Source organism: Rhinolophus sinicus, chromosome 8 (genome assembly GCF_057876585.1).
Source record: "Rhinolophus sinicus isolate RSI-liver-muscle chromosome 8, RSI-T2T, whole genome shotgun sequence".
In the NCBI taxonomy this organism is placed as follows: domain Eukaryota; kingdom Metazoa; phylum Chordata; class Mammalia; order Chiroptera; family Rhinolophidae; genus Rhinolophus; species Rhinolophus sinicus.
In genome coordinates, this window is record NC_142508.1 from 73,739,015 (window position 1) to 73,766,666 (window position 27,652).

Sequence of the window (27,652 nt, forward strand, 5' to 3'; positions counted from 1 at the left end):
TTAAAAGTAGCCAGATGATAAAAAAAAATACACTATATACAAGAGAACTATGAAGAGAATTATTTCTAACTTCTCACAGGGACAATAAAAGTACTGAAAGGAAAAAGTCAATTTTGCTGGAATTCTGTATCCGGCAAAAAACTCCTCAACAAAAAATATATATTTAGGCAAAAGAAAGCTGAAAGAATTTATTGTCAGGATGCTTGCACTACAAGAAATATTCAAGGACATTCTTCATGCTGAATAAAAATGTCGGAAAGGTGGAATTAACCCAAAGAAATGAAGAGTGAAAGAAACAGGAAAAATGTAAACAAACAGATCTTTTTTTCTCAAATTTTACTTGACTGTTCAGAAAAAAAATGATAAAAACATCTGTGGAGTTTAAAACACATAGACGATACATGACAACAGCACAAGTGATGGGATGGGGTAAAATGGAAGTATATTGTGGTAAGGTCCCTATGTTATAAAGGAAAAAGTTCACTATTATTTGAAAGTAGACTATATTAAATGAAAAGATATATAGTAAGCTCTGAGAAATCACTAAAAGTAAGTAAATAGGTATAGCTAATAAGCCAAAAGAAAATATAAATGATAAAATACTAAAAAAAAATTGTTTAATCCAAAATAAGTCAGGAAAAGAGGAGAAAAGATCAAATACAACAAGAATCAAGACTGTAGACTCAAGCCCAATCATATCCATAATTACATTAAATGGGAGTGGACCAAATGCTCCAATTAAAAGACAGAAATTGTCAAACAAGATAAAAAAGCAAGACCCAAAAGGACCACGAAGTACTAATTTAAGAGGTGCATATTTAAAATAAAGAAACAGAGAAGTTAAAAGAAAAAGGATGAAAAAGATACACTACGTAAACACTACTCATAAGAACGCTGGCATGGTTAGCGTGCCTATGTTAACAACAGGACAAGGAGCGTCTCCACAATTAAAGAGGAATATTCACAATGATAAAAGGGTCCGTTCATCAAAATGACGTAACAATCAAAAATGATCATGAACCTCATGGCAGAGCTTCTGAAAACCTGAGTTGATAAAACCACAGTTATAGTTGGAGATTTCAACATCCCTCTTTCAGTAATTAATAGAACAAGTAGGAAAAAAGAAATCAGTAAAGATGTAGTGACATCACTATCACCTAATGTGCTCTAACTTACATTTACAGAACACTACACCCAACAATTGCAGAATACACATTTCTTCCAAGTACACGTGGACCATTCACCAAGATATACCACAGGGCAGGCCATACAATGAGTCTTAAAACATTTCCAAGAATTGAAATTTAAAAAAAAAAAAGAAAAGATCAGAGGGAGATTGTTTTCCCCCCTCAACCTAGAACTCAAGCCAAGACAGAAAACTGTCTTCATCGTCTTCCTTTTCCAGAAGAAGAATGTTTCTAGTTCATTCTTTTACTGAGATCGCAGTCCTTGAAATGTCTGTTTTTCCCCCTCTGAGATGTCAGTTCCAAGCCCCCACCTCACATTCAAACCTTGTCTTCTGTCTCCCATGGCCACAAAATACTAAATAAACCTCTTTGTTACAGAGATTGACCAGTGTCCACAGGTCAACTGTAACTTTGGTGCCTTCAGTTCTGGTTTTCAGCTCCCCTTTCATTTTTGGACTTTGAGGATTTCCCTTAGTATTTTACATGCTTAGCTATGCATTTTAAATATGTTTGTGATATTTTGTTCAGCATTCTAGGGGTTTTGTGGCCCAGAGGGTTCTCAGATTATTGAGTTTCCATGTTTCTGGAACCCGAAGCCTTTCGTACAATTCCTTAGTTATTTTATGGGTTCAAATTACCTTGGCTTAAAAAAAGTCCCCACATTTACAGCCAGACAGCCTTGGGCTTGAAATCTAGCCGTGGTACTCACCAGTTACGTAACTCTGAGGCAAGCGAGGAAACCTCTCTGAGCCTTAATTTCTAAGCAGGTTTTAGGGATCCTAATGCCAGGTTTTCAAGTTTGCTGTAAAGATGAGTTCCATTCTCATACAATGCAAGGCCCAGCAAGCGAAAGATAACGCTATTCATTCATCCATCAATTACTCAGCGTCTACTCTATGTCAGGCATACCTACTCCGTGCTAGGAATAACAGACAATAAATATATAAACAAATAATTTCACAGAAATTTAAATGCAATTAAAAGGGTAATGCAATTGAGCATGTCTGTAGAGAGAGTGGGCTTTTCTGATTAGGTGATTAGGTGATGAGGGATTCCTATCTGATAATATGACATTTGGTTTAAAATCTGAAAGAAGTAAAAAAACAAAAAAGATGCAATGGTTGCACAACTGTGAATATGCTAAAAAAAAAAAAAAAAAAAAAGCACTGCATTTTGCATGGTATGTGAATCATATATCGATGAAGCTTTTCTGTTTAGATTTGTTTTTTGAGTGTGAATGAAGAAGAGAAAGCCAGGTGACAATCTTTGGGAAAGAAGACTCACACCAGAGGGAACAGCAGTCCAAAGACCCCGGGGCTGGAGGGTGGTTTAGTCAGTTTGAGGAAAGGGAAGATTGGGTGGTGGGAGTTAGGTGAGGGAGGAGACTGGAGATGGTTGGGACCTAGATTGCTGGAAGGGGCCTGACCACAGAGGGCCTTGTAGGGTATTTGGGATTTTCTCCAAATTGCACTGGGTAGCCTTGGAAAAAAACTAAACTGGAGAAGTGATATCTGCGTTATGCTTTGAAACGATCACTGTGTTTTCTGTACGGCAAGAGAACTTATAAGAGGGCAAAAGCATAAGAGGGGAGAGCAGGAAATGGGGTGCTCCACAACAGGCAGAAATCTGATGTCCAGAACCCACAAGTTGGAATATATATGGCAAATGCTAAATCTATAAACTATAGATCAGGCAGCTGTGTTGCTTTATATAAATGATTAGAAGCGTGGACTTTGGAATCAGATGAAATCAGGTTTAATTCCAAGCTGTGCCACTTACTGAGTGACTTGGAGACGGTTCTAAGTTTTGTTTACCAAAAACTAGGGGCAACGATACCTATACTTGAGTGTTTAAATGAGTCGATGCCTGTAAATCCCTTAGCACAATGCTGATAAATAGTAAGCAGACCAAATTGGTAGCTATTGTTTTCACCATTATTCTTATCGCTGATTGTAATAATTAGTAAGTCTGTTACTTTTACAAAGGGAAAAATAGTCTTAAAAACATGAACTCTACTTACCTTTAAGAGACTGAACCTGTTAACCACTACCTGAAGTTAAAATTACTAGACTGTATATAATCTAAGATACTATCAATTTTTTTTCCTGTAATAAAATGAGTTTGAAACAAATTTTAATAATTATAAAATGTTCAGTGAATTTTTCATTTTGGAATTCAGAAAGTATACATAAGTCCCTGAGCAAACTATTTGTAATTGTGAATTATTATGGAGTATTGAGTTGGATATTTTTCATAGTTCCAAAATGAGAACCAAACTCCCATGTTCAATATTAGAAGACTGATAACACATATTATGTTATAGCTATCTGAATGGATATTAGATATACTTTGTAAAATTTACATTTACAGAGAATTTTCATGACATTGGAAAATGCTATATTGCAAGTGAAAGAGTAGGATATAAAATACCATACACATTGTTATGTTGACAATGTAAGACTATCACGAAAAAAGGGCAAAATAAAATATGTCAGAAAATTAGTAATAGTTGATTTGGGGTAGTAGAAGTAAACTTGATTTTTTCCTGTTTATTCTTTTCTCTACTTTTTATCTTTTCTAATGTACGTAGATTATTTCATAAGAATGATAACAGTTAACATGTTAGAAAAAAGTATAGCAAGCTGGGCGTCAAAATGTAATGGAAACAATTTGTTAGACATGCTGGTCCTTACGCAGACACTTGAGAATTCCGTTGGGAAAGAATGATGACCTAGAGAAAACAGTTACATTAAATGGGGTGAAAAGAGCAAAAGCTTTTCAGGTTATTACACTATTTACTAGTTTATAACATGTATATTGAATATACAGAGGGTGCCAAAAAATGTATACACATTTTAAGAAAGGAAAACTGTATGAAAATTGTAATACTCAGTATATACCGATAACAAAAGATGAATACAAATCACGTTTGACTGCAATTACAAGAGGGGCTCAAAGAGGTTACCATCAGCATCCAGACACTTCTGATGGCGGCGAACTGCTGTTTGAGCAACGCTGACAAAGTGTCCCCTTGCTTACATTTTTTTGGCACCCCCAGTATATCAGGAAGTTTGTGAGGGCCTTCACCTCTATGAAGCCACAACATCATACTGACTAATACCCTGGTCTAACAATTTCTCCCCCAAAATTGAAAAGTTTATCCAAGTGAACAGAAAAGAAAAAAAAGATTGTAAATATGTCTGCTTTCCTAGGAAGGGTTTCTTCCTTGTATCTTTTTATCCTCTTTAGTGATCGCTATATAAAAACGAACACACAAGCACCTCTGGGATAAGAAGCACACATGTTCCAATACAGTCAATGCCCCAACCTTGGAGTATCAATCATTTGTAGTCAGTTAACCGCCTTGCATTGGTGGCAGTAGGAAGGGGGGGGTCCCAAGTCTGGGAATCCGATACCTGCAGTGCTACGCCTCACGCTGAGAGCAGACCGCGTGTCTTCTAAAAGGGAGGTGGTCTCTTTTAAACATCCTTGACAGGTACCACTACGAGCTATCACACTCAGCCTTCCAGAACTCTAAAAGCAGTGGGAGAGAATTACATATGTTACGTAACGCAAGCAACTTGGTCTGTAAGCATTCAGGATGTCAGTATGCCCCAATAGAACTGTTCTGATGGAAATGTTTAAGGTTTATAGGTTTTTAGGATCTAGTATTTCTCGTTTCAAAGAGTAATCTATTTTTCCTGATTATTATATAAAACCACATTTAACTGATTTAACGAAATTCAATTCTTTACTTTAAACCCTAAGAGGAGAAAAGCCTCTTTGAAGGAAACCTTTGTTACGACGGCATAAAAGTAGTGGCCTCATCTGTAGTGACACTGAGGATCATGACTTGTGTTATTACGTTCACCCCACCAGTGAAAAGTCAGCTACTTTATAAATACTAAGTATTGCAACTTTAGCTAAAATCTGAGTTTTTCATTAGAGTAAAATCATGTCTGACATTTCATAAAGCTTAAATGCAAACAAAAATGATTAATCATATTCATAAATATGCAAACAAATTCAAACCATGATATTAAAAAGGTATATTACATTTGAGACAAAATGGCAAAACCAGAATTTTTTAATTGCCAAGAATTTTATGTAGCAATTCTGTTTATTCAGTAACATAATAAAATAGGAATATTACATTGGCAGAAGTCGGATTAAAGAGCATAAAATATTATTTTAAAACAGGAAAACAATGGGATCACTTACAAGAGCTTCATAGAAAGTTTTTAATCTTCAATGCTATTTTCATGACTAATAGGATTAACATGTGGCTTTTCTATGATAAAAGACAATCATGGTACCTGAGTATTACATACATTCAATTGCACATGACAGACACTATTGTAAACATGTACTTTCCTACTTACGTAAGCAATTGTTTTCAGCTCATTCAATGCTTTGTCTAAATAGCCTTATAGAAAAAGCAAACAATTATGTATACTTACATAAAGTTTTTAGCAAGTAATTATCCAAATACATATTTGCTCATTAAATTAGAACACTAAGTGCTTAATATGCAGAACTAGTTTGCAATCATGACTCTTGTATATGAACTCCAACACCTCTTATGAGACTTTCAAAAACTTCAAAAATGGCCTTAAAACACCAGCTTGCGGTGCATCACCATTGTATTCAAAAACAGTAACCAAAACAAAGAGTTTAAATTCAAAGACTGAATTCAGAATTTGAATCAACTATTTTTGTACATTATATTAAAAAATTGGTTCTTGGTTCAAAATTTCAAACATAAACAATATTGACAATATGCTCACATGCATAACATCCAGTAGAAAAGGCATTTGAGGGAAATGATTGCTTAACCTAAAGGGTAAATGTCACCGTTGGACTCCTGCCAGGGGGTTAAAGTGTGGGATTGCATTAATTAAGTCGGATTTGGGATTCCCTAGCTTTGGGTGATACTTTGGAACCTTTTGTGCTTTCTCTGCAGATATTTCAGACAAGCTCTAAAATTTGAGAGGACACTTAACAAAATAAAAGTCCCACGTGGATGGCAAAATATATTACTTCTAATATTACACCACTAGGGCAAATCTGATTCATTTATTAGGCAAGAACTACATTCTGAACTATCCAACTCAAATTAAACGAAACTCTGGGGCAAACAATTCATTGTCTTATTAGGCAATCGATGTTAGCCTCTCGCCATAGCCGTTGTCTGTAAAACATCAAGCAAAAAGGTATGATTTCCTCATCAGGTGGTTAAGGAAATCTACAATAGGGATGCATACTAAAGAGATTAGGAGTTTTCAGGAAGTCTCATCTGGTTAATGGAGCTCTCCCTTCCAACCCATCCATAGTCAAGAAACTGAAATTGAAATGGAAAAAAATGAATCTGTGACGTTAAAAGTGTAAAATTATGCCTCGTTTCTCAGGCTCTTCATTCTTATTTCCAGAATAGAAAGGGACCAGAGATAACACACTATTACTTTATTTCCTTAGAGGAAAGTAGATTAAAGAATGTTTGCATTTTTTTAAACTCTACAGTGTTGATTAATGCTTATCAGGAAGTAAGTGAGACTATTGCATTCATTTGGGTATGCAGATTAAACTGGAAAATCCATAAAAACATTTATCATCAGTAAACCAATCAGTTCAGCACAAATGTAACAGGAAAGAAAAAAATATTACTATTACTCGCTCTACACATGTGAATGAAAGCATCTTAATAAAATCTATCGTATTTACTAAAAAGCTTTCCATTTTAAACATCGTCATTACTCAGTCATCATACTTACAATACTATCGATAAGTGACTTTACAATTTCAAGTAAAGGCCACTGCGTTTTCCTTACTGGGAATACACGCTTTCAGTCATCTTTTTTGTCTGAGGTACTCTCATCACGATTTTCAGGACTGACTTTATTACTTGCACTGGAGGGAGATGGCTGGCTTTTTTCTGGTAATGAAAACACATAGCACGTCTGGAGGTCTAAGTATGTCGTAAATATCTTAGCATATTCTGGGTGCTTTAGGGCAAAACTTCTAAATTCCTCTAGAAGAAGAGACAAAACAAAATCCAGTCAATTGAGTTGAATCTTCTTTTGGCAATGAGACAGAGTAACATGTGACTTTAATAACATAATGATTGCAAACGCTATTACTCAACCCTTATAAATTTGTACGACGACTTTGGAAGATAGTTTTTCCATGATCTAGCCAAGTTGAAGATACGCATGTTCTGTGACCCACTAATTCTGTTCCAACGTGTATAACCTGGAGAAATTTGCGCATATTGTATTGTGGGAGACATGGATGAGAACGTTCAGGCCAATATTACTCCTAATAAGTAAAAAATGGCAACAGCTCACATGTGTCAGCGGTAGAAATGGATAAATAAACCGTGGCATATTCATGGCACATAATGCTATACGGCAATAGCTGTGCTGTCACAATGCAGCTGGATCTTAAAGCCATAAGGCTGAATGAAAAAAGCCAGATACGAAAATCGCACCTACTGTATTGAGTGCATGATATTGATTTCAAAACTGTAGGCAAAACTAAAATATAACAAGTAAAGATGCCTCCTTTTGTGGTGAAAGGCTAAGGGGAAGCCGGATAGAGACTCTTTTCTGGGTCAGGTCAGCAGTGCCCCTACTGTAAGGGAGAGGAAGGGGTTAGAGCTGGGAAGGGGCCCCCAGGTGTAACCCAGAGTTCTTGAAAAGCTTGATATCTTGGCCTGAAGCAGTAGTGACATAAGTGTTCACTTTATAAGACTTCATTATGCCCTCTGTTTAGATCTTATTCAGTTTTCTGTATCTTTGTTACTTTTTTGTAATAATAATAAAAAAAAGTTTTAAAAATTCAATTACCCAGGACTTTTCATTACTGGGTTTTAAAACTATTGCAACCCTTAATTCTGGTATAGAAATAGATAGTGTTGAAAAGCCGAGCCCTGACTTACGGTCCATAAAGACCAGCAGAGTGTATAATACATACCAATCATATCACAAGACTTCTGAGTAGCAGACCTCTTTTTATCTCAGGTGTCTTAGGTTTAGGAACTGAGGTAGAGGTACAGAAGGCTTACTAAGTTAACCATCAGAGTTTGAACTGCAAGCCTCCAATGACCCGCAATTGCTGAAACGTGATGCTACCCTCAATTAAAAAAACTTCCTCTAGCCCAGGAGTGTCCAAACTGCGGCCCGCGAGCCAACTGCGGTCCGCAATCCATTTTTTATTGGCCCACAGCAAATTCCAAAAATATATTTAGTTTACTTAAATAAACCAGGTGAGGCAATACGTATTTCACCTTGAGTGAGTGGCCCGGTTGTTTGTGTATTTTACCGCATATGGCCCTTGGTAAAAAACGTTGAAAAAAGTTTGGACGCCCCTGCTCTATCCTCTTCTGTTTAGGTAGGGAAAACTTACTGACCTAATAGAGCAAAGGGAGCCTGGTCTTTGAATCAGCTTGCTATTTAGGTCTATAATAAAAGGATTTTAACCGAATATCCTATTTCTATCCATTTATTTTCTTAAAATCGTCTGTTAACCAAGAGTCATTGCGCATCAGACTACCTAAAACTCTTGAAGATAAAAACGGGTCTTAGTGATGGGAAAGTCACCAGACTGAGCCCACATCATTCTTTGCAACTGTAACATTATTTTGCATTACTAGACAACTGCATATTTCCAAATCAGGCAAGTTATGAATTGTTTTCTTAACACCCCAAATAAAGGTTCATCTGCATGAGTCTGTTTCAATGATGGAGAGACACAGAGAACTTAAGTGCCTTCTAAGATAAGTGAGCATGAGAGTTGATCTACTGAAAACAAAAGCTGTAATTTCAAGATCTGTGCTCTGTCCTCTTTGGGGATGTCAGTGGCATTAAAGAGTAATTCATTTCTACAAGAAATGCTATGACGTGGTTATAAGTGGAATTTGGGCATGAATTTGGCTAATGGAAAACCAAGAATGAAAACAATTTAAATGGTCACATTTATGATACACTTCAATACCTCTTTTTTAATAAAGTCATACTTAAATAGCTCAAACATTCCTGCAAAAAAAAAAAAAAAAGTAGATTTGTATAATATTGGGAACAAGGAGCAATTCTATATATTATGGGGGGAAAAAAGGTTGAACTCCAAAAACAAAGATTTCCCCTAAAAAATTATTAAAATTGACAGGCAAAAATATTATTCCCTACAAATAATTTTTAGCATTATCTTCTATTGACGTAATTATTCCAAATAGCTTTTCAAAGTTTGGTAGTTCAGAGTAATAGAGAATCTTACTTAAGAAAGAAAAATGGTTGGAGAATTAGTACACATGGGGTTATGAGTCGTAAGTGATATCTCAGTATTTAGTTCTCCATTTTCCCTTGCTTTCTTCCTTCCCTCCTTCCCTCCTTCCCTTCTTCCTCCCTCCCTCTCTCCCTTCCTCTGTATCTTCCTGTCTTTCTTAAGTGAACTCAATAGAGTAAGTGCTCTAGGCACTTAATTACCTAAAATAGAATAAAGGGCAGCCAAAATGACAGTAATTAAAAACAGAGTAAGAGAAGTACGTGATCTAATTCCCCCATCCCATAAAACTTAATAAGCTCAAACTCTTTGAACACCATAAGGAAAAAGATATTCAAGAGGAAGCCTCTTCCAGCCTAAGGGAGACCATTAGGGAAGATACGCCGACCTCCATCTGTGACCACATCAAAGCTGAGGCAGGGAATCAATCACCTAGGTCTCTCTGCTGCCCTGTGTTTCTCAACAACTGCATTGTGAAATCTGTGGAAACTGAGGCACCATCCTTCAGCCCTATGGGACTTGTTCTGATATGTGGACTTCAGCCACTGCGAGAAAGGTCGGTCACTGATGGATGAGCCTTCCATGTGGCCACAAGGTCTTCCTCCACGATAGGCCCCCTGTCACAGGGGTGCCATCAACACGACACGAGACATTTAACGCGAAAGCTTACTTAAGCTGCTAACAGTCAGCACCAAACGATGGCTTAGCTGCCACTATTAGTGTTGGTGTCTCAGCCCAGGTTTCTAGTGCGGTCACAACCCAGGTGGGTTAACTTGCTCCATTTTTGCTTGGCCACGGTGACAGGAGAAAGGAGTGGCAGCAGCTCTGAGAGATCTGAGAGCAGCTAAGGTGTGGAGGTGCACGGTGCAGGCTGCAAAGCCACACGGTCCTGCCTCTGACATTCTCCAGCTGGAAGAGCTTACGTAAGTTACTGAAATTCCTTGCATCTCAGTAAAATAAGGATACTTCAAAGTACCGATCAAACTGGCTTGCTGTAAAGAATAAATGAGTCAAGTCTATGAAATGTTTAGAAGAGCACTGAGCATATGGTAAGCCCTCAATAACTAGCTCCCACCCTTACACCACCACGACTATTATTACTCTCATCATCATGATTACTATCATTTCTATTGTTAATATAATTAGTAGAGGGCAACGACACTCTGTGTGAGGGTCGATCTATAGTCTGATGCCCCCCTTGGAAGCTGAAGGAGGAACCCAAGTGCTCACTCACCAAAGGACACGGAATCCCCATGGGCTATTTCCTTGAAGAGACCGGAAACATCAAGATCAGGTACTCCAAGGGCAGCCTGCAGGATGGTAGAAAACTCTTGCTCGGATATGTAGCCGTCCTCATCGACATCAAAGAGCTGCAGGGAATAGAAAGGAAAATGTAAGAATTAGCTCCCTCAGAGCAATAGTGGTACGGAATAGTCTTGGAAAATAACCTCTCTAATAATTCAGACAGTCACTGTGCCAGGGCTAGGGGTACACACATGAAGAAAGCATGGGCTTTGCTGCCCTTGCAACCCCTCTAGGTTAGTGGTGAAAAGAGACAGGATTAAAGGAGGGGCTACAACAGCCGGGTAAGCACAAAGGGACAAGGGAGTCCTATGGAGGAGAGCAAGAGTCCTACCCAAAGGGCATGGAAGGCTGGACAGGGCAGTGGACATCTGAATTGGGTTTTAGAACCTGAAGAGATATTCCTGGAATTTATGAGGACAGGCAGGTGTTGCCAGGGGTTCAAGTCAGGAGCTGAGAGGGACAAGAGGAATCAGAGCATGATGGATACAGAATACCTCCCCTAACCCTGTAGGGCCGTGATGGGAGGGAGTGTGGTGTGATCCTATGTGACTGACTGAGCTCTTTGAGGCAGAGTGGACGATGGACTGGGGGCAGAAGGTTGAGAAGACTAGAGACAGGAAAACCAATTTAGAGTCTGGAGTGGAGAAGCAGGAAGGCCAGGACAGGCCAGAATTTATAAGGAAGCAAAGACAGGACTTGTATATCAAGTAGAGGTCGGTGCTGATAGAGTGGAAGGATTTTTACATCAAGCAGCAGACAAGGATAACTGATGGATAATTAATATCCCATATTCAAAATCCTCTCCCAGTATCAAAACATTTTAATGACATAAGCACTCGTTCTGTGCAGGCACTGATCAAAAGTATTCAAATCACTTTACATGTTCTAACTCATTTCACCCTTACGTTAGTTTTATGTAAGGTAGGTGCTATCATCAGTCCCATCTTACAGGTGAGAAAGTTGAAGCACCAGGAAGTCAGGTAACTTTCCCACAGTCACACAACTGGTAAGAGCTGGGATCCAAATCCAGGCAGATAATATCTAGAGTTCCTGCTGCTAAGGTATCTACTTCTGACCAAATATATGATCAAAAACAGAAAAAAAAACACCCAGACATTAGATAAGGTGTGGTAATCATGAAATGAACAACAAGCAACTATTAAGTAGTGTTACAATTGTCCATTAGGGTGGGAGAAGAAACATATAATTTGAAGTTGTGATTTGCTGCCCGCGGCTAAGAAAGCCCTGACTTCTAATCCATTTTTTTCCACTTAGCTCCTGAATAGGGGCTAAGATAGTTGGAAAGTGAAAAGTGAATTAGCATTTGTTTTCTCAAACTTTGGCCTCAGGACTCTTTATGGACCTGGGGCTTCAAATGCTAACTGCCAAGATTCAGTCCCATGGCCCCCGCCCACACACAGACACACAAGTTCTAAGCTCTTTTCAAGGTCTTCCAGTCCTAAACCATTCTCACCAACTCATCTACCAAAGCACATCTGGTGCTTTGGCGACTCTCACTTCTGTATGAGTTCCCTGCACACGTCCACACTGGGGACTTTGACTTCCTGGTCACATTGCTCCCTTCACAAAACCCCTCAATTTCCCTCAGTGACTCATCACTCCCAGTAGTCGCCCTGCTACAAAGTTCCCAGGTCTAAGATGGATCTCAGGCTCTGGGCTCTGGTAGAAAGTTGAACACACCAGTTTCTGTTGAGGGAGTGAACTGCCCCGGTTGCACAGAATACTTGGGACACTCAAAACACCCTGTCTCCCCCAGCAAACACACGGCCCAAGACCATCTGGACCCTCCTGGCACAGGAGTGATGCACAGAGTTGGACTTTGCTCATTCTTGTTAAGTGACCAAGGAAGAGTGTAGAGACGTCCCTGGAGCTGCCTGGTGTGTCTTCTCTTGAGTGCACTCCCCATCCTTACAGCTGATTCCTCAGCCGGAGTCCATGCCTCTCGTTACAATCTCTAAAGGTCACTGTGATGATGAAATGAGATCAAAGCTGGGAAGTGAACTGTGAAGAGCTACCCAGATAAAAGGACGTGAGTGCATCCTACATATAAAGTATGCCGAAATAGTTTCAAGCACATTAAACACAGCCGAGAAGGTTACAAAACACCCAATATAAAGCATGACCCTCGTCTTACTGAAAAAAGAGCTAATTATAGTTTCAGGTCCTCCTTTCCTCTCCCCCAACCCCCAAACCAAGGTCTGGGCTAGATAAAATCTCAAGACTTCTCTAAAAACAGTAATTACTGTGATTAAACTTTCTATCAGGTCTTTCATTGGTAAACCAAAAGTGAAGGTTTGCCCAACTAAACTTATAATTATACACACAATCCCAAAACAGAAATATCTGGATCGGATAAGTTAGCTGCGTTTATAATTTTAGGTCTGGGGATGAACAAGTCTGCAAAAGCCAAAATTTTAAACTTGGAGAAGTCCTGGCCCTGGCCGTCTGACCATCTGCGATGCATCAGCCTGTAGCTTCTTTACAGGCCTTGCAGTTCACTCGGCTTAAACCAACCTGACATAAAAAGTAAACATGGGGACTGCTGTGGGAATGACAGAGCACACGGACATTCCTATGTCTATCCCTGATGGCCTCCAAGACGTGAGAAAGGGCTCTGGGAGGAACAGAGTCACTCTAGATAATAGAAGGGGAAAAAAAACCTTATTGGGGTCACAATGGGATATTCTTCTCAGAGAAAATCAGGAAGAAATGAGAGTGGGCAACAGGAATAGAGACGGTCCTCCAGCTGTCCTGGTGACAGAAGCCAGGGGACCGCCGTGTGGCCGAATGGTAAGACCAGCAGCCACGGCTCGGTGAGACAAGCAGGGAGACTGAGTTTTCATTTCACTGTAGAACAGACCACACAAGATTAGGATGCCGAAGGGGGCATCCCATTTAAATACTAGCTACACGAAGCACCTTTCATCTCAGAAGAGCCCAAACACACGCTGGGAACTGGGAATGTATTCTTCCCTCTTTTGGGCTCAGGTAAGTGATAAACGGGGTTGGAGTCCACATAATTCAAATCTCCAACAAGTTGTGCTGGGGACCGAGGCCATGGACTTTATCTACCTGTCGCCCAATACTGCTGTGAGGATACATGTGCTACTACTGAAAAACACGCAGCGTGGAAACTTGGGGCATTTGTGATGGAGTTCATCCGACACCTCCACAACAAAATGAAACTCCTTTAGGAAAATACCACTACAATATCTCGGACATACAAAGTGAGAGAATCAGGACAGATCAGAACTTTCCACGTGATGAATCAGGATTGGTGACAGGTGTTTGTTTATAAACCTCACTTTGGGGCTTCAACATAGGGAGGCTGAAAAGAGATAATTTTTTAAGCTAATTTGCGCAATCACCTGCTCTTCGATCTTGGCGCTGCTACCTGGGCTGCTTCCAAAGACATTGTTTTGCTTAAACTGATGCTTGTGTTTTTTTCCTTCGGAGTAGAAATTGTCTTAATCCCATTACCCTTGTGTACCCGTCATGGCAGATCTACAAACTCATGTAATAGATTGACTGATTTCTCAAATAACACGGTTAGAGTCAACACTTGTTGGGGAGGCGGACCAAGATGCTTTCAGTGGGGCTGACAGTACCTTAAATGCCACCTGGATGATGTCCTCTGTGTTGGCAGGGTTGCACAAGACAGCCAGGCCGATCACATACTCTCGGAAGTCAATGCTGCCATCGTGGTTCTGTGAAAGGACGGGAGACATCAGTGAGCAGCGCCACCAGCTGAACTGCTGTCAATCACACCCGGGGGCGGGGGCGGGATTCAGGTATGCCACGCAGCTCGGCATCATCGTGAGCCGAGCCTGTTGGCTATGGGACAGCAGGCAGGTGGCTCACTCATTTCCAGTTCAGAAGGAAGAAAACTATATTTCTGTTTAGAAATCAATGTAAACATTGCTTCACTGAGGCTGCATGAGAGCGGCTCTATAGCACACAGTGGGTCCTTGAGCTCAGTTCTCATGGGGAGCCCCTCTGGGGGGCAGGATCTAGGACTTCCATCACCTCAGGAGGTATTTCGTGACGACACTGTAAGAGAAGGGGTGGCTAATTCTAACCCCGGCGGGCTGAATGCAGAGTTTGCCCTACACATTAACCACTCACCTAACAGGCACACTGAGAGGGTGAAATGGGGAGAAAGATTAAGAAAAGGAGGAAGAAAGGGAGAGACAGGCAAGGCAGAGCGGGAGGGAGGACGGAAGCAAGAGCTAAGACAGAGAGAACTGAAAGGGAGGAAAGGAGGGGAAGAGGACAAAGGAGAAATGAGACGGGGCGTGGAAGAGAAAAGTGGAGAAGGAGAGAGAGGAGGAGGAGGGAAGAAGAGAAATGTAACAGCACTTTGACTACAGTCCCAGGTGTCAGCATCAGTTTGGCACAAAAATCTTCAAGTGATGAATTTCCAGATAAACTAGGAACTAGTAGCAACAAAGCCGGCGCAGCACTTGCTAGATTAACAAATGTTTGGCATCCATAAGAGCGTAATCTTTTACTCTGAGGAAGTGTCTACATTTCAACCATCAAGAGTTCCTTCAGGGCAAGGATTGCTTTCTTGCTGTGGCTGTTTTCCCACTGACTTGCACACATAGGTAAGTGCTAAAGACGCTTTTTCTTATTTATCCTTAGCTACTGCTTTGGGTTCACTTAAAACACAAATGCAAGCATGCTTCACTGGGGTTTTGTGGGTGAGCCCGGGGAAACAGGCGGCTGTGAAGTTGCTGAAATGCTGTGCATTTTTTTGTGTGTGGTACATTTTTCTAGGGAAAAATTTTGCAGCTTTCATCAGTGTCTCAAAGCAACCAAGACTCAAAAGGTCACACATCACTTTCACCATAGTACTTTATCTTCCTGCAGGGTGGGAACTAAAAAGATCAATAATTGAATTTCCTTTCCCATCGGAGCAGGCAGACACGAGAGAGGTTTCAAGATTTCCCTAAAGTAACAGGGTTTATTGCTAAGGCAAAACTCAGGTCATCTGACTTCCATTTTTGTCTGGTTACCTATAAGAGAGCTGTTTTCTTCCTTTTCCTGGATCCACTTTTTTGAGGTACCATTGACATTCAACAAAAAGCAGCTATCTTTCAGCATAGAGTTTGACGTGTTTTGACAAATGTATACACCACAATCAATATCTACATTTTCATCATCCCAGAAGTTTCAGAGAAGGTAGTGTTTTAAGGGACATAATTTCCTTGGGCCACCACCATTTAATTTTCTTAAGCACTAAGGAGGGCTGTTGTCCATTCGTCTTAGAGGTGGGACAGCTCACTGAACCGTGAATATATCGCTCAATTTAGGTAAATTTCTTGGGCAATCGGCTTCCTCCATGAAGCAACATGGAAATCTTGACTAGAAGTTCTGAAGACCAGATACAAGAAAGATCTATGGGCACTGAAAACACACTCAGATTGAATTTATGTTGTATGTTTACTGTGAGGCATCCAATTTTTATCTATGCTACCAAACTCTATGTATGACACAGGTGGAGCATTGTAACTCATTTTTTTCAGATGGAGAAATAGAAATGTAAGGGACCCTTAATATTACCACTATTCAAAATACAAGGTAATTTATGGACCCCTGATTTTCATTAACAGTCTTATGTACAAGTGTTCTTGAAAAACGCTAAAGCAGACCCTTGATAACCAATCACATGAGAAATTATATGTAGTTTTCATCCTAGTGATGTGAAGGGGAAAACACCAGCATGGAAATTATTCTAAAAGATTTTATGGCTGGATTAATAAAATAATATATTGTTAAGGTTCCAAATTGAGAATAAAACTTAGAACTGAAAAAAAAAAAAAGTCTTAGAAATCATCTATTCAACTTCTTCATTTTTACTAATAAAAAACCAGACAGATGTTTTACTTGTGGTCCTACAACTCAGTATTATCGTAACTACAATTGAAATTTGGATAATCTGACTCTCAGTCATTCAAATTAAGGCAAGTAGGTTGATAAAATATATTATTCAAAAACAGAGAAGAAAAAAGAAGACAGCAAAATACACTCCTTTAAGTTTTCAATTGCAAATAGTTTCCATGATAAAAATTATTCCTCAAATGCGTTGTTCTTTCCTTTAAAAACCTATCCAAATTCTCAGAAAGAATTATGAATTTTTAAAAAAAAAAATCTATACTTGAAGATAATTCAGGGCCATGTTTCAAAGGAGGAGACCAGCTTTCTGGACGGGGGCCTGATCCCTCCCTAATCTGGAGGCCAGGACAGCCCAGAGTTAGAACCAAGGAGTTACATTAAGTCACTGCAAAAAAAAAACCAAAAAAAAAAACAACAGGAGTGACTAAGCCTCACAGAAACTCTAGACAGTGGGCCCCATCCCTACCGTGCGGTCAGTAGGATGAGAAAAGCATGGAAGTTGAGGGCTGGGCTCACAGCACCCCAGTGCCTTTCCATCCCCACGGTCACCCTACACTGGCTTCTAAGACCAGTGGGAAGGTCCAGGCCACTTGGTCCATTTAAAATTCCAGAAGGAATAAATGGTGAGTTTCATGTGTCTGATTCCCAGCTGTCAGTTCCCTAAGGTTTCTCACCGTTGGATTTATTCAACATTTTTATTCCTACAGCATCAGATGCTTTTACTACTTTTTATGTCTGCCGACATTTAAGGATATGGTTCTGAACACATATTGAGGTGGTAGACTCCCAAGGACAGGGACTGTTTTCTCTTGGTTGTGTTATAATCGCTATGACACCATCACTACAAATTAGCTAGTCAATGCCTTCAAAATAATTTGAAAATGCTTACATAAAACAGAAACTACTACCGTGTTTCTCCAAAAATAAGACCTAGCCAGACCATCAGCTCTAATGCGTCTTTTGGAGCAAAAATTAATATAAGACCGGTCTTATACTATATTATGTTAGATAAGACCCAGTCTTATATTATAGTAGAATAAGACCGGGTCTGATATTAATTTTTGCTCCAAAAGACGCATTAGAGCTGATGGTCTGGCTAGGTCTTATTTTCAGAGAAACATGGTATGCAGCAGCCAATGGGAAAACGTCCAGAGTCTTTGAAGATATTCTACAAACCCAAGGGATAGTACTATTCAAATTCATTAAATTCTTAGGTAGTCTTCCATGTAGAAATGGCAAAATTTTAAAAAAACGTATCATGTAAATACTCCCCCTTACATTGAAAACGCACCTTTAAAACATCAACTATTGGATGACAATGAAGAAACTCAATTACTTGTTCTGCACAATGCCAAAGATTTGGTTATTTGGAAAAATCCAGTTTAGACTAAATTTTCTAGCATTCACTCCAATGATTGAGGTTTTTTTGGTACAAATTTTATGCAAACTTTGTTCGTATAAAATTTGTTTGTATAAACATACAAACTTTTGTGTTCCCCGAAGAGAACAGAAGAAAAATATAGGTACCTTCAGGGTGTTTTGACTGTGCATGGAAAAGAAGCATAAAAGCAGGTGATTCCTTAACTTTGAGGAGCGAGGGAAAATTACTCCATACCACCCTCAGCATGAGATAATTGTCTTAACTATTATAAAACATTTAAAATGAAGTGGGGGGGGGGGAAAGTGTGGCTACACTTCCCTTTCCACAACCATCGTGTGGAAAGGTGAAATTATAACTTAATATTCTGAGACCTTAAAAGGCACGCTGGCAGCTTTCCCCTTCCCAGGCAATGTTCCTACACCTGAGCCTAACATATTAGTAAGCTTATCCTCAAATGGGGTGCCTGACGTTAATGTGCAGTTGCTGGCAGCGGCTCATTCTTACACAACCACACCTGGTCTTAGCAGCACACCAGACCAAGCTGAAATTACAAGTCCCTGGAGGAGAAGTGGACGTGACCTCTGGGCTCGGCTGAGTGCAGAATTATATACATGTGGTCTCATAAATATTACATGATGGTGACGAAGGTGAACACGGAGGCCAAATGCCACCCTCTCCTAATTTCACTGGGGCTTTCCCACAGGCAGCTGAGGGCGGTTAACAGGCGCGTTTCATCATTTCCACAGTTAGAACTTTCCTCTAAAGGAGTCAAAAGAGGAAGAATTGATCTTCCAACTCAGGAGGATCCTCCAAAGTGACCTGGGAGAGAGAGGGAATGCATTAAAAAAACAGCGAAGTAGGCAGGGAACTGAGCACTTGGAAATACGGCCTCTCGAGCTGAGTCTATACAAACCGGATTCTGGGTTCTGCTTGCCCCACTATAACCACCTGAATCAAAACGATAAAACCAAACCAATGGCCACACACAAGAAAGGCGTGACTGCCCAGGTGAGTCTAAGTTGTAGCCAGGGCCGAGAACCACTGCAAGAAAGAGTCAGCGATATTTGTATATATTTACATATCTCTATATTGCTTTATATAGCATATAACTGATTAGGGTTTATGTAAGTTTTTCTTTTTTTTTCTTTGTTTACTTCTTTCCTGCCTGCAGTTTTCAGAGAGGAACAAAAACATGTTCCTTGCTTCAAGGCAGGGCAAGACATGACAGGCGCTGGCTGACACAGCTGGGCAAGTCTGATTCATATGAAGTACACGTAAGATTGATCACTTTGATTGTCAAGGCAGCCAGAGACATGGCGGGCTACGGGCACGCCCTTTCATTCTCCAGTGCCCCTGACCCTCTTTACAAATGGATCAAAACAAAACAAAATTACTGCATGCTTATTTTACGACAACGACAACGCATTCCAGAATTTCAGATAGTTGTTCACCATGCCAAAAAACACTACCCTTATACGAAATTGCTTAAATCCACGTTTCTGAACCTGTTTCTATACAGCTAAATAGGTTTCCAGGAAAACACTTCTCCTTTCTTTTATGTAATAGAGAGACCAGATGTAAAATTAAGAGAAAAACAGATTTTGAACGTCCCTCCCCTTCACCCTTTTAATGGGAAAAATGTATCTCCTGAGTGCTTTCTTGATTCCATTTTTTTCCTCCAAAATTTCATGCTTAACAAGCCCAATGACAATAGCAAATCTCCTGTTCCTTGGAATTCATTCACCAAATAAGCAGCAACCTATTAAAATCGACTCTCTTAGAGCTTGCCCTGTACCCCCATCAAGTGTATAAATCCATATAAATCCAGTATGTCAAAAAGCTGGTATACAAACCACTCAAAACCTTTTTCATGAAAGAAAACCTGTTTTAATGGAGCAGTAGAAAAGCAGTGCAAGTTCAGACATATGGAGGGTGGGGAAAGAGCTCGCCGGGAAGTGCCAGCTGTGCGACGGGGTGTCCGCCTCTGTGCAGACAGGAGGGACAGGCTTCCAGCGGTCCTGCCCTCCAGGGCGGGTCCGGCCTTCTCAGTGTCCGCTTCAGGAATACATGGTCAGCTGCAGCCACTCTTGGATAGATACCTGAACCAGGCCGTCTGCGTCTCTATCCAGAGACTTGAAGGCACGAAACATGGCGTCCAGGCGGACCAGGCAGCTGATGAAGTTGTTAAAATCTATACTTCCATCCTCATCGGCGTATCGGCGGACAATCATTTCGTAAATGTGTTCATTTAGCTGGAAACCTGCTGCCTGCAGAGCCCCCCGCAGCTGAGAACTTTTCAGAGACCCAGAACGGTCCTGGTCATATTGCTTATAGACACACTGCCATTTCCTGAGGTTGTTCCACAGATATTTAAATTCTTCAAAGCCCAGTTTCCCAGTCGTGTCACTGTCCATGACAGATACAATGCTCCGGCAGGTGTCAAGGCTAAAGCCGTCCGTCTTCAGGTCCTTGTGCTTAGAAAGGATTTTGTTGAGGATGTTCATTAGGTCAGTGGCACCCACCTCCATGTCCGGTCCAGCCAGCTGGGCAAATTGTTGCCGAAAACGCCTAACTTCCTCACTTTCATTGGCTTCCACATTGGTGAAATACTGCTGAGTAGGAGGTGGTTCTGGGGTATACTGAGCTGCTGCAGCCTCACTGATAAGATTCACAATTCCTCCAACTATCCCGCCAATATTTCCTCCTCCTCCTCCTCCTCTTCTCTGACCACCTCCTCCAAGAAGGCCTCCAAGAGCTCCCCCAAGACCTCGATCTGCTCCTTCCAAAATAGCCTTTGCAAGAAACATGCTTTCAGTGTAACAAGCTGCCAAAGTTCTGCAGATAGATGAAGGGAGCTGAAATGGAGTCCACAGAGCGTACCTGTGGAAGAACTGGCTTTTCTGTACCTGCTTACGCTGCACCACACCCACGGTGTGATGTCTTTCCTCAGACAGAAGTTGCCTGGATTCCCTTAGGTCCTAGCACCTGCCATTTTTAAGGGGCCTCAATAAAATTGTGAGCTTTTCTCATAAATATTCCTAACACATCTAATAAATAATCATAAATTATAGTACATAGGACAAATTAGAAGAAATAATATTTATAAATGAATATATTAAACTATACATTTCCATATGTCATTGATCTAAGTTCTCTTTCCCAGCACCTGAAATATGACATGTATTTTCCTAACCACGGGTAAATGACTCAAGGAGAGCAACGATTTTTTTTTTCTAAGGAATATTCACGGGTAGGGTAGAAATGCAGAATTGTTGGGCAATGGAAGCATATTTACAGAATCCCCTTCCTTTAGCAAAGATTTCCAAACTCCGATGTTCTTAAGAAAAAAACCTGGAAGGGGAATTTTTAAAATGCAGTGTTCTCAGGCCCCACCCGTAGCGATTCTGATTCTGTAGTCTGCTGTGGGGGCTCAGGAGCTACATTTTTGGAATATTTTTTGAAGCGTAACATTCATATAGAAAACTACAAATCATAAAGGGATAGCTCAAAGAATTTCACAGACTACACACCCATGTCAAGAAACAGAATGTCACCAGCACCCCCAAAGTCTCTTTATGCCTCTTTCCAGCTACACGCCTCATCTAAGGGTAACCATTATCCTGGCATCTAACACCACAAATTCATTTTTGTCCCTTAAATAAATGGAATCATACAATAAATACGTTTTTGTGTCTTGTTTTTTTATTAAAATTTTTTTTTAACTGTGGTAAAATACATCTATCATAAAATTTACCATCTTAACCATTTTTTTACGTGTAGAGTTCAATATATTCACAGTGTTACGCAACCATCACCACCATCCGTCCCCCGGGAATTTTTTCATCTCACAAAATTGAAACTCTGTAATCATTAAATAATAACTCCCGATACTGCCTTCCACCAGGCTCTGGCAACTACCACTCTACTTTATGTCTGTGTGAATTAAATTGCTCTAGGTTCCTCATGTAAGTGGAATCATGTGATATTTGTCCTTTTGTGACGGGCTTATTTCACTTAGTATAATGTCTTCAAGGTGTATCCATGTTGTAGTATGTGTCAGAATTTACTTCCTTTTTAATGCTAAATAATATTCCATTGTATGTATATGTTTTCCATTCATTTTATCCATTCATTTGTTGATGGACGCTTGGGTGGCTTCCATCTTTTGGCTATTATAAATAATGCTACTATGAACATGGATATACAAATATTTCTTCAAGTCCTTGCTTTCAACTTTTTTGGATATATACTCAGCAGTTGAATTGCTAGATAATATGGTAATTCTGTTCTTAATTTTTTGAGAAACCATTATAGTGTTTTCCACAGTGGCTATGCTGTGTTTCCCCAAAAATAAGTCGTAGCTGGACCATCAGCGCTAATGTGACTTTTGGAGCAAAAATTAATATAAGACCCGATTGGATACTAATATTATATTATATTATATTATATTATATTATATTATATTATATTATATTATATTAAGACCCGGTCTTATATTAAGACTGCCATGTGACAGTCTATCTCCTAGGTTACTGTGGGAACCCCTAACAGCTCAAATATGAAGTCAAAAGAAGACTCGATGTGAAATTACTTTGTAAACTGTCCAGTTCTAGAACTGAATGATGATGATTCTAACTACCACAAGAGAGAAAACAGTAGCTGAGGAACACGGCTCTGTTCAGGACGTGGGAACAATGTCTCCTTCCGCCACACCCAGTGGTTTATGTGAAATTTTCGTATGATTGGTTTTATGGCATAATGACTCCAATAACTGGTCTCATGGGCACAACAAAATGGCCTCTGGGAGCACCAAAGGCCAAATGCCTTCCATAACCACAAAGAAGCAGCACCACAACAGAACTGTCTTCCTTTTAGAGGATCACAAGGGGCCATCTGGCCTCTGACAGATTTAAACCCATTCATATACGCTTCTCTCAGAGAAAATTACATGGGCTTTATTTTTATAATATTGGAAATTAACGTGATAGCATCCACTGGCATATAAAATGTGCTTCCGTATGCCCATCGGAAGTGTTTTTTGCTGAGATTTAAATCGAATTCCTCTCATTTGTTTTCTATGAAGATGGAGGGCATTTGGCTAACAGTTCCTCATAAGCCATCACAGAAAAAAAGACAGCTAGATTAACAAATCTTTCCTTCTCTGGCCTCTTTCATCCCCTAAGCCTATTTATTAGAACATTAATAGGAACTTTGGTCGCTGTCTGGGGAGTTCTACTGTATAAATCTGGAGGAAAAGGGTAGGGGAAGAGGCCACATCTGATGGAAAAATTAACCTCAATTTGAGGGGGAAGAGTTATTGGACTTACAAAGTAAAGAGTGACACATGCATACCTGAGCAACATTATTCAGAATAGTTCAAAAGCAGAAACAACTGAAATATCCCCCAACTGGTGAATTGAAAACAAAATGTGATATAGCCATACATGGAGCACAGTTTAGCAATAAAAAGGAATGAATTACTACCTTTACACGGAGTTACTTTCCATGACATGGATGAACCTCAAAAACATGATGCTAAGTGAAAGAAGCCAGGCACAAGAGACCATATATTGTATCATTCCATTAATATGCAATGTCTAGAAAAGGCAAATCTAGAGACAGAAAGTCTCTATTCTAGACCAGGTCTAGAATAACACAGAAGGACTCATGACTCTAGAGTGGTTGCCTAGGACTGGGGGGTAGGTAGTTGACAGGAATTAACAGTTAAAGACACAAAGAATCACATTGGGTGGGTGGCACTATTCTAAAACTGATTCATGCTGATGGATGCACAACTTGGTAAATTTACTAAAAGTAATCATTGAAGTGTATGCTTGAAATAGGTGAATTATATGATATGTAAATTCTGCCTTAAGAAAGTTAGGTTGAAACAAAGTCAACAGTTCTAGTCCCAGTCCTGCAAATAACTAGCTATGCAGCCTTGAGCATGTGCCTTCCTCTCTAGGGCTGGCGGTCTTCTGCGAAATAAGGAAGATGGCGTTTGACACCAAAGGTCGTTTTAGCTCTAAAATTCTGTGAGTCTGGAATTTCACGTGCCATGAAGCAGTGACAGCAGCAACATTCTTACCCGGCACTTAGTTTCCTTCTGGTGCCTGAGTCTTTTTACGCTATATATTAATTTAATTCAATCTTTCTTAATCTCCAGTCAGGTTCCACAACTTTCAAAGACATGCTTACTTACTCTTATCCCCATTTTGACACATTGTCTGGTTTTCAAAAGTATTCCTACTGCCACCTATCAAGTATGTTGCACCTCTAAAGAGAATTCCAAGGTGGTGGGACTGGACCAGGTCTAGAATAATACAGAAGGACACTCAACCCCTCCTGTGAACGAAGCCCTTCTTTCAGTGGGGTTTGTACCTAAATGCACCATAATCTGGACCAGGCTGTCCTAATTTATGGGTGAGAATGTCATACTGGATGAAATCAAAAGCCTTTCTAGTGTCCATAGAGATAATATCTATTTCTTTTTCTTTACCATCTTGGACTGTCACTCTGTCATAGGAGGAAATTAAATTGGTCTGACACACTTTGCTCTTTACAAAGCCCTGCTCTTTACTCCCTTATGCTCTCATTGCTCCCTTGCTCTTGTCAAAAAGTTACGCTTTCATTGCTGCAGTCTCCAGCAATTTCATTGCTGCATTTCCTTTAAGCATCTCTTCGGTATACTTGCATTCAGGAGGCAGAAATAAAGCATCTAATTCTCATGCTTCAGTGGATATTCCTAGGGTAACAACACTCAGTGAGAGAACAGACTATGAGGGATTCAATGGGGGAGCTATGCTAATCTGAGACTTGCAGAGGGAAATGCTCCGACATGTATGACAACCAAACATTCAGGGCAACTTGTACAACTGAATAGAAAATGTCCTCCATCCCACTCAGAAAGTTTATAGTCTTTTCCTGTTCATTGTCTCATAGACGTTATAGAGTAGATTTCATAGAACAAATTCTGGTTAGCTGAGATGGAATCAAGGTGAGTTCTCTTCACATGAGTTATGAAATATTATTATTACATATCAAACCTGAACGGGAAATGTCAAGGATAGAAGACTTCACTGTGGCAACTATTCATCTCTGCCACTGTGGCGATAAAGCCAGAGACAATACATAGATGAATGGGTATGGCCATGTCCCAATAAAACTTTATTCACAAAGCAGGTGTCAGACTGGATTTGGTGTAGCGACTGCTGTTTGCTGACCCCTGGTAAGCTGATGAGAACCAAGAGTGGCGGTAAGGTTTAAGGAGTGGACTGGAGGATTGTAGTCAGTGCTTATCACAAGCACTGGTGCTCTGTAGGATTGTCCACATCTGACTGAAAGGGGCTCACTCCGAATCTTCATTCTTGACTAACCTGTCTACCTCTTGTTGACATCCTCCCACAGTTCTAACTGGTGGAATATCGTTTATCTTTACAGATGAGAGAGACTGAATCCTAATTCCTAAGCTAAAATCTGGCATGAGCTAAAATCTCTCACTTTATACCAAGACCATTACGCGCATAACAGACCATAGCCTAATAAAATGTAGATGGTTACTTTTTCCATTCTGCAAAAAATTTGAAAACTGTCATGATTTTTCCCATTTCTGCCTTCTAACTGGCACTGGGATCTTCTGGCATGACTACGTACTCTGTTTAAATATTAGACAGGAAAGGTGTGAGTATACTTTAGCACTTTGACAATCCAGCATTTGTGGCTATTGTAAACTTCTGAAGATCTTTTATTACCGTTTCACATTATGTGGAATGAATGCGTTTCTTTATCCTGAGTTCTTCCTGTCGGCCCTGTTCTTGGTCTTAGTTCAAATGTGAAATCATCAGTGCCAATAATAACAAGCATCCTTGCTTGCCCCTTCCTGTTAGGGAAGGTAGGGTGCCGCAGTATGCTGATTTTATGCTCATGCTGAGAGTTACAACAAGGCACTTACATGGCTTCACTGATTGGAAATAAACAAAGAAATCTTTGTGAGTGGCATAGATGAATTTTTCTATTCAATTTACACGTTGTTCTAAAAGTTTGGGACCATCTATCTTGCAAAGTCAAAAAATATTTACTATCTGGCTCTTTCACAGTAAAAGTCCGCCGGCCCCTGAAATATACTGGTAGCTTTGCCACCAGGGAGGGTACAGACCATGATGGTGATATGTGTCAGGTGGGACAGCAAGCTGAATGTATGGTGAGATGCAATGCAGGAGAGATACGACTCGGCTACTAGTAAGAGGTCAGAGGCAGATAACACGGTGTATTGTCAAACGAGCAACAAAGATGACATGCATACTAAACTACTTGAGGACTTGCCTCCCAGGGGTATAAGACACTGTTGGCCGGGCAGCTCATGGGTTTCTCAGTAACTGTGATGACGGGGGTGAGGTGGGGGGAAGGAACGATGATGCTGGCATGGACATTGCCAGACATTGTTGTAGCTCTAAAAATGACTGTCTGATAATCATTCCTGATTTAGACAGAGCGGTTTCTTAACCCAGTAAGTGTATTTAAATCTCTCCAAGTGTGCTGCCACAAAACGTAGTATTTAACACTGAATTGTGAATACAAAAAATGTCGAGAAGACAATGTTTTAAACTATTGTCTCAGCCCTCAACCCTAATTCCTCTGGACTTTTGACTACTCCCAAGTTATCCTCTGATCTAGAGAGTTCAGTATACATTCATGAAAATAAAGAAGCTACACTGAACCTAAAGATGTAAAGGGTCTTTTTCTTTTCCTTTTCTTTTTCCCCCGCAAAGATTGGACCTCTCCAAAGGGAATTATCCCGAAGGAGTGACTTATCCCATGCTTTGGATCATGAATATCACATTTTTGTTGGACCTTACCTGCTGTTAAATATCTGAGAATCTAAAAGACCATGTCAGAATCTCAGAAGGAGCTAAATAGATAGCATATTTTTTTAGAACAAATTGAAACAAAAGCCATGATGATGTTTTTGAAGACGAGCCAAGAATGTAAGTGGGAAAAAAGAGAAAAGGAATGTGGGGAGATATTCAGGTCTCTCCTCCATCCCCCAAATACCAAGCACAACTACATTGGACTTGGGGAAAGATTGAGAGAGGAAAAGAAGGAGAAGGAAAAGGAAAATAAAGTAGGAAAAGAGCATGGGAAGGGCTTGTGGGAGCCATGGCGCTGCAAACATTGATAGCTACTGAAAGAGCAACAGGAACTCCCCACCCCTTTCTCTTTCCCACCCTTCCTCCCTCTGGCCCCCACCCCTCCTGAGGCATTGAGTTTAGCAAGATAAGCTACTCTGAGAGAAACAAACTAGGAAGTTACTGAACTTCCTGGTCTTTCCCACTGAAAATTCCCCAGCTCAATCACTTAAAGAGACTGAAAAAATAAGCCTGGCATGGAAGTGGGTATGTGTACAGGGCGTGGCAGCAAGTGCATAATTCAACGTCTTCTCAAAACGAAGCAAACCTACACAAGCACAGACATGCAGGTATGTTAAAAACAGAAAAGGAAAGAGAGAGGGAGACAGGGAGACAGGGAGTCAGGGAAGGAGGGGAAGAAGGGGAAGAAGGGAAGAGGGGGTAAAAGAGAAGGAAGG

At 40.2% G+C, this 27,652-nt stretch overlaps 2 protein-coding genes across 2 annotated transcripts in view; both read right to left on the bottom strand.

The window, feature by feature from the left end:
- Positions 1–5,356: 5,356 nt before the first annotated feature.
- The window catches only part of LPCAT2 (lysophosphatidylcholine acyltransferase 2), a 54,630-nt gene continuing 32,334 nt past the window's right edge, over positions 5,357–27,652 (bottom strand). The window contains exons 12-14 of the mRNA XM_019749780.3: positions 14,399–14,497; positions 10,699–10,834; positions 5,357–7,215 (exon numbers count right to left, since the gene is read on the bottom strand). Of these exons, the coding sequence (XP_019605339.3) occupies positions 7,031–7,215; positions 10,699–10,834; positions 14,399–14,497 (420 nt within the window). The 3' untranslated portion in view covers positions 5,357–7,030. The remainder of the gene's footprint in view (positions 7,216–10,698; positions 10,835–14,398; positions 14,498–27,652) is intronic.
- CAPNS2 (calpain small subunit 2) lies at positions 19,981–21,018 on the bottom strand. Its single transcript, XM_019749781.3, has one exon. The coding sequence runs from the start codon at positions 20,874–20,876 to the stop codon at positions 20,127–20,129; it is 750 nt and encodes a 249-aa protein (XP_019605340.1). The 5' UTR covers positions 20,877–21,018; the 3' UTR covers positions 19,981–20,126.

Coding starts and splice junctions, on each gene's coding strand:
- CAPNS2 (XM_019749781.3), bottom strand. CDS start 20,876: ATGTTTCTTGCAAAGGCTATTTTGGAAGGAGCAGATCGAGGTCTTGGG.